Source organism: Cajanus cajan, chromosome 10, assembly GCF_000230855.2.
Source record: "Cajanus cajan strain Asha chromosome 10, NIPB_CcT2T_4, whole genome shotgun sequence".
Lineage (NCBI taxonomy): Eukaryota > Viridiplantae > Streptophyta > Magnoliopsida > Fabales > Fabaceae > Cajanus > Cajanus cajan.
In genome coordinates this window covers 303297-315914 of record NC_138526.1, presented here as the reverse complement: position 1 = coordinate 315914, position 12618 = coordinate 303297, and the positions used below count along the sequence as shown (strand labels likewise).

The 12618-nt window shown below is 28.6% G+C and overlaps 1 protein-coding gene across 1 annotated transcript; it reads right to left on the bottom strand.

The window, feature by feature from the left end:
- Positions 1 to 6117: 6117 nt before the first annotated feature.
- LOC109792321 (quillaic acid 3-O-glycosyltransferase CSL1) lies at positions 6118 to 12317 on the bottom strand. Its single transcript, XM_020351723.3, has 8 exons — positions 11707 to 12317; positions 9534 to 9626; positions 8506 to 8607; positions 8200 to 8412; positions 7990 to 8092; positions 7691 to 7869; positions 7228 to 7575; positions 6118 to 6710 (listed from the first exon to the last, which is right to left on the bottom strand). The coding sequence occupies exons 1-8, from the start codon at positions 12286 to 12288 to the stop codon at positions 6243 to 6245; spliced, it is 2088 nt and encodes a 695-aa protein (XP_020207312.1). The 5' UTR covers positions 12289 to 12317; the 3' UTR covers positions 6118 to 6242.
- Between the last annotated feature and the right edge of the window lie 301 nt (positions 12318 to 12618).

The window sequence follows — 12618 nt, the reverse complement described above, 5'->3', positions numbered from 1 at the left end:
CAATTAATATATATATATATATATATATATATATTAATACTCGCATATATAATGTAATATATTTAAAAAAATCAAATTTTGATAAAATAACATTTGTAGTATGCATATTTACCTTTTATGTTTTCTATTTATTATATACATTGATTAAAAGAATCAAAGATTGTAAGATTTATATTCTATTTAGAATTTTTATCATAAAATAAGTTTTTAAATAAATTATCATCTAAAAGTTTATATTAGATATTAAAATCATGTTTATATCATAAATAAATTAAATTTGATTTTTATAAAATTTAATATATTTATTTTTATATTTTTATTAGTGTTAAATTATTATAAAGTAGGTTTTTAGGATTATATGGATAAATATTATAGATATATAGATAAATATTATAGATATATAGATAAATATTGTCTATCTAAAGTTTATAGATCCGTCACTACTTAAGACACAAAGCCAAAAGTATTGAAAGAACTCTTACCCTTCATGGATAGTGTACATGGCCCAGAGAGCTTACTCATAGATGCAATCATCATTCTTAGATGATCAATCTCTATTCCATACATGCTCTAATATCTTGATCTGATTGAGAATGAGTTGGTGGATTTGTCTCTTCAGGTTCTGAGGTTGTATGATTGACCTATTTTTGTGTAACTCCTTTATTTCTTGTGTGCTCAAGAACTTTGTCTCTCCCATGAAGTTTGAAACATGTCTCTTTGGAATGTCTTGGCCTTCTACATTACTGATAGTATTCTCGACGATTTCCTTTTGTGAAAGGTTTTCCTCTAGAATATGACCCTTTATAGGATCCTTTTCATGTTATCATACCTAAACCTATGTTGGAGCTTCCTCCATCAAGCATGACTGTTCTTCAAGTCTCTTCACCTCGTACAATATAAAATTCCATATCCAAGCCATAATAAAAGAGTCTTCATTATCCCTTGCTTGAAATTTTGGATCATTTGGAGTCGGACTCTCTCCCTCAATATGGGTTAATTTTGATCGGCCTTTAAGGATTCTTGAATGTATTGAGCCCACTAAAGTTAGTTCAGATTGTCAAGTCTGTATGGTCCCAACATATTGGGTAAGTCATTAGGACCTAAAGGAAGGATTTTTTCGTCACCCATAGAGGAACTGAGTAGAATCAACAATAGGAGATACACAAAGAACTTAGATTTGCAATAAACCAAAAGGATTTGGATGACACTACCCCTTGAAATAGGCTCAGGGGTCGCTGATGAACCTTTCTAAGTGGTCACTGACGAGTGGGAGTCGCCAAAGATGGGCGCATGGCCTACACAGGTCGAGAAAGAGAGATGGATTGTGGAGACACATGAGGAGGTTTCTGACCGTGCGACTCACGACATTATGATCATCGATGATGAGCACTCCTTTTTGGCTCATAGTTGACTTCAAAGGTGGTGTTGGTGACGATAATGGCGACGACAACGACGTCGATAATGACAGTAACAACTTCATTTTTTTAGTTGTTTTGGACAACAGAAACAAAGCTCCTAAGATCAGGGAGCTCTGATACCAAGTTGAAAGAGAAGAGCTTTATTAATTTGTTTCATGCTAATTACATTCTTCTCTTCCCTTATTATAGAGATACATTTGTCCCTAAAATAGATAACTATGAAAATAAGTAAATATAAAAGAAATAAAAAAAAAATCATATCAAATCTCCTAAGATATTTATTTATAATATTAACCAAAAAGGATCTATATAAAAATTTATTTCATAAATGAGGTTGTTTTTAAACATATTACTAGTTTGGGATAGTGAATAGGGTGTCACTGCTCAACAAAGTGCCACCTCCTACCATATAATTTTTTTTTTGAAAAAATGGCTCAAAAGAAGTGGAGTGGGAGCCAGATGAGCCAATATATGCATAAAACAAGTGTTGTTACCCACAATTGGGAATATAATTTTTTTTAAAAAAATAATAGAGTCGTTATCCGTAATAGAGACTAGTACAATATTGACCTATACTAGTGTCACTATCTCTAATGGGGGATGAATTTAAAAAAAAAAAAAATAGTGTCGCTGCCCCCATTGAGGTACTAATATAGTGTTGAATTGTACTAATGTCGCTACCCCTATTGGAAGACTAGTACAATATCATATCATACTTGTGTCATTATCCTTATTAAGAGATTATATATATATATATATATATATATATATATATATATATATATATATATATATATATATATATATATATATATATATATTCTTTTAATTCATGTCCCATTATCCAATTTTAGGAATATATTTTTTTCAGGTTAAAGTGTCGTTGCCTACATTTGGGCCCCATTTTTAATTTTTTTTCTCTTCATATATTATCTTTAAGTGTTGGAGACCAATTTCCTATTTTTTAAAATTATTTTATTTATATGACAATTTATTAATTTAAATTCTTAAAATTAATTTTAATTAAAAATTATTATAGACTTAAATTTATATTAAAACTAAAATGATATTATAAAATAATTTAATGTCAAATTTATACCTATTAATTATATACATTTATTATTATCATATTATATAATTAAGTAATTTTTTTAAAAAAAATTCATCTTTGAAAAAAAAAATACAATGCCTAAATGTGGGCAGTAGCATATAAAATAAAAAAAATAAATAAAAAGGATGCCTAAAGTTTAATAACCACACTTACATAAAAAAATAATAAATGTTCTCAAAGTTAGATAGCAACACTTGAATTAAAAAAAATTAAAATAAGATCTCCATAAAAAATCAAAATAAGATCCCCATAGGGATAGCGACACTAATATAGTTCAATATTTTACTAGTCCCCCATTGGGAGTAGCAACATGATAAACGTTTATTGTACTTAAAATGTTTGATCATTTTAATAATTATCTAGCTTGAATTAAGATGTTTCTTTTTCATTTAACCAATATAAATTTAGGAAGAATCAAAAGGTTATATAAATTAGTACTTTGTAAAGACTTGAAGAAGTTTTGTTTATAAAAGTTTTAGATGTATGTTTTGTAGGTATCAAAGAAGATCAAAGGTCTCAAATCATACTCAAAATCACTTAGCCATTTGTAAAAAGCTTAGTAATTCAGAGATAGAGAGCAAGAATTGGAAAAAACCCAAACTTGCTTAATTGTTTGGAAAAGGGCCGAGTGATTTGGGTCCATAAAAGATGAAAAATCTGACTCCTAGGGGCCAATGGATTCAAAACGGCTTAGTCCTTGAAGTTGTTTCACCTTGAAGAATCCTTCAAACTACTCAACCATTTGAAAAGGATTGAGTAGTTTACTTTTTCTCCTCTATACTCTATTTTATTTTGCTGAACATATTTAAAGCCAAGAGAGACAAAACAGAGGATATAGAGAGAATAGAGGAGGGTGAAAATAACAAAGCTTACTAGAACTCTATGAACCAACTTGGAACAAAGGCTCTAAAGATTTTCTTTTCTTCTACTCTTTTTCCATGTATTCTGGATTGGTTCTCACTACCATGAGTGGCTAAAAACTTTTCTTTTGTTGGGACTAAATGTAGACCATCAAACTCTTATATACTCCTTTTGATTAATATATATATATATATATATATATATATATATATATATATATATATATACGATAATCTATTATTCAATATTAGTAATTTAGATTTTGTTCTTACTACTAAGGTGAATTGATCAGTACTCATCTTTGATCTTTGATTTAGATTTTGGTTGGGAAATACTTTTTAAATCTGGTTTTGAATCAAATTAACTACTCTAAAGACTATGAATAAATTTAGAGTTGTTAGTTGAATAAGTTCTTAAACTTAATGTAGGGTCACTAAGTTGATAAATAGGGAAATCATTTATTGAGTTATACTCCTTAGAATTTCTAAATATAAGGAATTGATTTGAAATAACACCAATGAACTCAATAACATTGAATGATATAAATTATATATAAATGTCTTAGGAGCACATAAGGGTCAGATCGGTGAAGTTTAATCCCAACAACTTTTCCAATTGTAATCTTCCTATGTTACTATTATTTTATTTACAATCTTTTCATAATTCCATTATCGAGATATGGAAAGTCATGTTTATAATATCTATGAAATTTTTTATTTTAAGCTTTTACTAAAATATCATAAATTATAAGTATCTTCCAAGTCCTTGAGGTTCGATAACCTATATTTAATTCCTATACTATAATGACTTCGTGCGTTTGCCTTAAAATCTCATCACAAGACTATTATTTAAAATAAAATAAAATTTTTAATTGTGGGTAGTGACACTCGTTTTACACATATATTGGTTCATTCGACTCTAGTTCCACTTCTTCTGAGTCGTTTTAAAACAAATTATGTGGTAGGGGTGGCGTTATGTTGACTAGTGAGACTGCCATTGACTCTCCCAAATTGATAATATGTTTAAAAACAACCCTATTTATGTAATATGTTTGCATAAAGATCCCCTTTAGGTCAAAAAACCTTCAAAAAGTCCAGGAACAAGCCATACAAAATTAGTTATGGCACTCAATTTCGTATACTATTTTTTTAAAATCAATTGATACTTGGTTTTAAAAATTTCTCTCTACAAAATCATTGAAAATAAAATGAGTTGTAGAATTGATTTTCTAGCTCCAAAATAATTGTTTATGTAGCCCTTTATTTTCCATATATATATATATATATATATATATATATATATATATATATATATATATATATATATATATATATATATATATAGAGAGAGAGAGAGAGAGAGAGAGAGAGGAGAGATCTATTTATTCTAGATGTAAGTTTTCCTAAATTTACTCCGTTTAATAACTTATATTTTATATCAAATTTCAATGATCCAACCGTTAAATTTAAAATTCTTAATGCATAGATCAATTTTGTAAATTTTTAAAAATTTTAAAAATCATTTAATACTTTATTTTATTAAGTGAAATCAACGTATAAAATTATTTTATGATTATCCGTCAATTTAAATTAATGAAACAAAATATCAAAGGATTTTCAAATTTTTTAAAAGTTACAAATTTGATTTATGCATTAAGAATTTTAAGTTCAATGATCAGATTGTTGAAACTTGATCTAGAATATAAATTATTGAATGGAGTAAGTCTAGGTAAACTTATTTTTAAAGTAAACGAATCCCTCCTCATATATATATATATATATATATATATATATATATATATATTATGCTTTTGTTTATGCCTATTTAACTTTATCTCACATAGGAAGTAAGAGTGAGATGTATCTCACTCTCTTTCTATCATGTTTCTTGTCTTTGGTTAAACATCATTTGCAAGGTGAGCATCAAGGTGTTAATGGTGAAGCATAAACTTTGTGTTTTGTTCTTTAGGTGTATTCTAATAGGATGTGATATTGAGACTTGTATAATGCAATACCTCTTCTTTCTTTTGTCACTTCCTTATTGTGACTTTTTATTTGAGTTATTGTTGGTTTTTGAGGTGGATTACTTCAGTTTTTCTATAACCTACAAAATTTGAGCTTTGAGATAAGTCTTTATTTTTGCAACCATCAACTGATAGTTTTCACCTGTAAATATAGAAGGTGAAGGTACACGAAAGCCATTTTAGTATTTGAAGTATTTTTATGGATTTCTTGTTGATTTTTTCTCACTAATTTTTTCGGAGTCTAATAATTCCTAATAGATTGACGAAGTTGTTGATACCATGTTGAAAAATAGAACATAAAACAAAGCTATATGACTATGTGAAAATATAGCTAGTTAAAAAAAATAGGTGTATAACTTCACATATAAAAAGGAGCAAAAATTAATCTGATATATTTAGATTATAAAATAATTTTTTAAAATTGAAAGTATTTATAAAGAGCTTAAATATTGAAATTAATTAACTCTTCATTGAGTAAAAGTAAAAGGAAATTATAACTAACCTAACAAATAAGCATTTTTTCTACAACTACAGTTTTTTTTTTTTTTTTTTTTTTTTTTTTTTTTTTTTAACATAAGCAACCTTTAAAACTTAAAAGAAAAAAAAAAAAAAAACTGCTTCAAACTTTAAAATTAATTTGCAAGTTAGAAAAATCTCATCTGCCAGTAGACGGAATGTAGTAATTTAATCGAGAAGAGACACCATTGTGCAAAGAAACCATTAGATTAATCTAAACTGATGGAACAATATGACATCAAGCTATTTCATCCAGAGATACAAAAGCAATTTAGACTCTTGAACGAGCCTGATTATTTATGACCAAAATTCACTACCCACTCTTGCTTTTCATAGTTATTATTCCCTCAATAATGGGATAACTGAGAACCATTACATAAGTGACTAGGAAAAGTTGACCAAACATTTCTTCAAAATCCTTTACATTGAATAGTCTCCATATACCACCAAAGAAGCTAACAATGTTGGCCAATAGTAATAGAACCAATGGAGCCATGAACACAGCTGCACCTTGGAAATCGAACCTACCTTGCTCATATTTTTTGAGCTTCTCTTTGTCAATGGCTTTGTTTGACAAGTTGAATTTTACCTTGTTTAACCCCAACCACTTCTTGATTCCATCTATAATTGCAAATACACTGGTAACTGACTTCAGAATCCAAATTCTTTGTTCATCCCACCACATTGCGACAGAGCCATCCCCAGAAAGCACCTCAATCAAATGCTGAATCTGAGTGGATACATACACAAATGCAAACACTGCAAACCAAGGGTCTGTGACCTGTGATCACATAAATAAACCAAAGCATGTTAGATTCAAGTAAGTAAGAAAGTTCATTTGATTATATTATGTAATAGTGCAAGTGTGAATATGAAGTCTCAATTGAAAAAGACTAAAAACGTTAAGTAATATATAAGAAAAATTCCTAAATTTAATGTCTTAAAGGTTTTGAGTTAAAAGATTTGTTTGTATAAAATTTTTCAAAAACTTTTATGAGAAAAAAAATAGAGAAAAAAAATTCGAAATAAACTTATTTATAAGTTAAAACTAACTGATACATAAATTAAAAATAAAATTTTAAAAAGTGAATAGGAGAAAACTTCTATAAATTAGCTTATGCAAAAACTAATTTTAACTTGAAAAATTTATTTCATTTTTTTTTCTTAGAAGTGTTTTAAGAGAAGTTTACTCGAGCAAGTTCTATGTCATATTTACTTGTGTGGTTTGTTTGTTCATTGTGCATTGATGAAATGATTATATATAGAATAGTAAAATATTGATTGTATAGGAAATTTACCTTTGGAAAGACAGGGATTCCTTTGAGGAAGCATACTTGAGGAACAATGCCATAAAGGATGAAGACAATAGCATACAAGGATGAGGTTGTCAAGAAGCAATAAGTGAAGGTATGAAATATGGACATTCTTGAAAATCCATAAGTGAAAGGGCTGTACTTGGAGACACCAAGCAAGCAAAGTTCAGACAACCACTTAACCAACTGAAGCATGCCTTCCTTGATGTCAGTGGGGGCACACCCTAAGAAACATGGCGTCTTTGGATAAAGATATGCTGATTTCCATCCTCTGCAGTGCAAAAGATAACCAGTGATAGTACTTTCTAGTAAGATGCCATATGAGAATCCAACCTGCAATTTACATTTGCAAAATCATCAATGTTTGTCCACAATAAGCATCTAATTTAAGATTAATTGAAAACCAAATATGTAAATGTGTTGCTATATACATATTATAAACACTTGCCTCTGTGCCCCAATTTGTGTTTGTCTCGTAGGAGCAAGAGGCCACTACTTGAGCTTCTCTTAACATTTCATCTCTTGAAATATTCTTTTTGGTAGTTTTCTGTCCACGGATGGCCTTCAGTGATTCAGTGTATGCGGTAGAGTTTCCAAAGTACTTTTCTGCATCTAGCAGATAGTCATCTACAATCAAAGATTATAAAAAAGGTAATGAATATTAAGCTGGTTGAATTCATATCAAGAGAAAAACAAGGTAGAAACTATGTAATACATGAACGCTAAAAATATAGAGGTCATGTATACCTTTTTGGTTTGGACTTCCAAATAGTAAAGCACTTCTACTCAAGTAATTGCCGCTGCCAGAAAGACCAGGACCTCTTAGTCCATCCATGCCTTGCCACATTGTCTAAAGGAAATTACCATATCATTATTGGACAAATGATAAAATAAAACAGACAACCAGTAGTGAAAGGAAATTCAAAAGTAAAGGGTCTAATGATTTGCATGATTTACCTTGAATGCAGTTCTAGATTGATTATCATAGATGTCTTTTTTGCTAAGGTTGTGAAACATTTGAGGGAATTGAACAAATGCTATGTACTTAGAGGTTTCAGGATCAAGAAAGAAGCACATGGCTTGTTTGGCAGAGGTTGGATCATTGCAATACATATCACAATCCACTGCTAGAACATAAGGTCCGTTACTGATTAAGCCCGAAACTCTGAGCTGCAACCACATTTGATGAAGTGCTACATTGATTATTAAGCAAGAAATTCATAAATGAAAAGAAAATAGAAATTAAACTTTAATAGTACACACCAATGTGTTGAGGGCTCCTCCTTTGAATTTGTGTGGAAGGGATGGCCTTCTTTCGCGAGACACATAAACAACACGTGGCATTCCCGGTTGGTCATTTATAATCTAAATACACAGGAAAAAGAGACATTACCAACTAGATTTCCTTGTCACATTCTGTTTATTGTTAATTAATTGGATCCGAAATCAAGGTTCATGACTTTGGTTTAAGCATTATTTGGTTCAATAATAGTTTGTTTATAAATTTGACTGATTCAGTCAACCAATCAAATTTCAACTTAAGAGATCTTATTGATTTAATATTTAATTCAATTTTTAAAATATTTAGTCTATTAAAAAAAGAATATTAATTTAGTAATGAAAACATACATCAACTGAGATTATTGTTTAAATAATTCATAATCGAATTAAACAATCCAACAAATCTTGGTTAGTTATTTTTCCATATAATAGTTACATTCATTTTTATATATTGAGAAATCATATCATTTAAATAAGCTGACTTGAAGAGACCGATAAAATTATCATTTTTTTAATTAGAGTATTATGAGTCAATTGTATGAAAAGGTAGATTATAAAAGAAGTTAAGATTTTCAATTTAAATACAAATAAATAATTTAATAAATTCAACGATTGAAACTCATTATTATATAATTATAATATAAGAAATACCACTTTTTAAGTGTCCACTTTTTGTTTTTTTTTTAATTTTATTCTTTAATTATCATAAAAAAAAAAAAAAAAAAGCTAACATTTTTTTAAAGGAGTATTCATTTTTCTAGTAATAATATTAAATTATATTTAAATGATATATACCAGAGAGCGTTCAAAGCCTCAAAACATTAACAATTATAATTATGCATTTTTATTTTTATCATGAAAAATAACTCTTCAGAATAGGAGAGCCAAAAATCTCATACCTGTTTGATATCGTATTATTAAAAAAAACAAAAAAAGATTCGAAAATAGTTTCTGATGTAATGGTATAACTTAGTTACTGGACCACAAATGTCAGTCAACGATACACATACCTCAATACGAGGAGGTCTGTCACTAACAATACGACGATTTTGGGGGTCCGAACCAAATTTGTCGATATTTTTCTGCATTTTCTCATATTTACCCTGTAAAATGGTAAAACACCCACGTGAGCTAAAAAATATTAAGAAAAATTATGCATGCACACCCTCATGCTATGTGATACCTAGATAGAGAGGGAGATAGAAGAGAAAAAAAAATACGATATGATAATAACATGAAGATAAACAGAATTTTTTTTTATGAATATGAAATAATCGAATCAGATATTGAAATTAAGAATTTGTTTAAATAATTTTCTTTAAAAACAATTATAAGATAGCAAAATAGAAAGAGAAAATAAAACAATTTTTTTATATAAATTAAAATTAATTTATTCATAAATTATTTTTAAAAACTTTAAAAAAATTTAAATCATATTTTAAATTCATGCATAAGTTAATTTTAATTTATTAAAAAATTTACTTTTATTTTTTTTATTAGTTTCTTCTTCTCTAAAAGTGTTTGGTTAAACAAGCTCCTAAAATGTCTCAACCTACCCATTCATATTAATATATAAAAAATAATAAATATTAGTTATCTTTAATTTATGAGTAAGAAAATATATTTAATCTTTAATTATATATTTTTTTCTAAATCTAATTTTGAGATTAAATACTCCAATTTTTTATTTTATATAATTTAAAATATTTCAATTCAATGTCCAACACAACAATCTAGTGTAGTTGTAATCAAGTAAAGTAAGTTTAGTAATAATAATTTAGCGAAGGTATATGATCCAATTAAGGATGTTAAAGAGGCGAAACGGATATGTATAGTAACCCCTACTACCTGTCTTGCTAGATAAATATTTACCTTATCTTCGTATTTGTGTTGATACCTGTTAAGTGAATATTTATATATATATATATATATATATAGATATATTTAAAAATTTTGCAAGTATCCACAAATATCATGGATATTTATTAAAAAATTATAGATGATTTTTAATAATATTTTTTTATTTATTTTAATAATTTCTTTAAAAATAATAATTTAAAAATTAAAACTTAAATTATTCAAACATTATACACACTTTTATTAATCAAGATTCTTCAATTTAAAAACTAAACTTAAATGTAAATACGTTCAATCTCATAAATTTAAACAAATTTAATAAAATAAAATACTTTAATTTCATAAATCTATAATAAAAATTAAAATATTTTAATATTTTAATCTCACAAATTTAAATAAAAAAATTTAAATAATATAATATTCATTACCATCCTCATTTATTAACGGATACAAATATATCTATTTGATTATTTAAATTATCTACGTATATTTATTTAAGTATTTATTTATTATTCATTATGAATTTTATACAAAGACAAAAAAATTTTATCATCCGCAGACCTAATCAACTTGACCATTTTTAACTGATCAATTCAATTTCAAAATCCCCATAAGCCTGTTTTCACCCCCTAGAAACGAAATTGAAACAAAATGATTTCTCTTTTTGTCTTCTTTTTTAGAGGATTTCTCTTTTTGTTTTAAAAAATATTAGATTAAAAATTTACATTTTTAATTAGTATAAAATTATTTTTAATATAATAAATTATATTTCTACTATCTCATTCATTCATTCAAACAAACAAACATATACAATTATTTTTTTTCTCCTATTTTATTCATTTTAACAAAATATATTTTTTTATTCCAAGTTTTTTTCCCCCTATTTTTATACTTCCTTTTTCTTTTCTTTCATATTTCCTTTATTTTAGTATTTCACTGGATCCAAGGAAAACATTAAAGATACAACCCGGAAAGAATATTCAGCATTCTTTCCCATAAAAAGTTAAAACTAAAAACATCCAATAGTGGACCAACCCCAATCCAACCTATGCATACTCAACTGTGTTGACGTCACTTCTTTTTGCCTCAATCTTATTCTTAACTACTTTACTCATTGAGAGTGAATTATCAGCAATATAAACTGAGAATCGAACACCAGACAGAAAAAAGAAAAACAATATGATATAAAAAGTATGTTTCGATAAAAAATTTGTAAACATTTAAAAAATACAATAAAATAAATTCTTTTATAAACTAAAACAATTTTAGCTAAAAGTATGAAATGGTTTTTAATTAAGCATGTACTTATAGAAACTCATAATATACCTTGATGAGTTCTCTTTGAGCCATGAATCCATCGTCACGAAGAAGTTGTTCATGGTCTCCCATGGGAGAGAAGAAGACCTTGGGACATCTCGACTTGACTCCATACTTTCTGCAGAAAGGAAGCCACTCCTTAGCGAACTCAGAAGCCTCTTTCATGGCATACAGCGTCACCGGGCACCCACCGTCGTCCGAAAGATACACGGCAAGCTTATCAGAGGGATAGTCCATGGCCATGGCGGAAACAACCGTGTCCATCACCTCCTCGGTTGGCTCCTTTTCGGGGTCGAGCGTGCACACAAAGATGTCAAGCCCCGGCAAGTGGTCCTCCCTCGGCAACTTCTCCGGCATGACCGCCCGCGACACCGGGCGCCACCGGAAGGCTTGGTTGAAGAACCACAGCATGGCCAGAATGAGCTCCGCCACCGTCATGAGAAGCCATGCTGCAGTCGGCGGTTCCCGGAGCAAGTGGCTTATGCGGTAGTAACACAGAGACAACACTGCCACTAAGTGGATCACTATGTGAACTCTGCTTAGGGCTAGCCATGACTGAACCGTTTCTACGTGGTAAGTGAAGGTTGCCATCTTTTCTTTTCGTTTCTATTTTTTTCGCACACCCATCAATATTTATAGAATACCTCGTCGCTGTATCTTTAATTTTTTTTTTTTTTAAAACAGACATTCTTATTCCAAAGTTAATAATTAATCCTTAATCTGTGTTTAATTAAGATATGTTTAGGAAAAATAAACAAAACAACACTGGGTTATTAAGTGCGTTACCAATTATGTGTTGTGCGGAATTGACGTTCTTCAATTGATTTTGTCGTCATCACGTGGAAAACATTATTTTTAAACTCCTCGCGTGGAACTCGCTCTAGCATTATTTTATATGAGGTTGCCGCGTGCGTCTTTTTT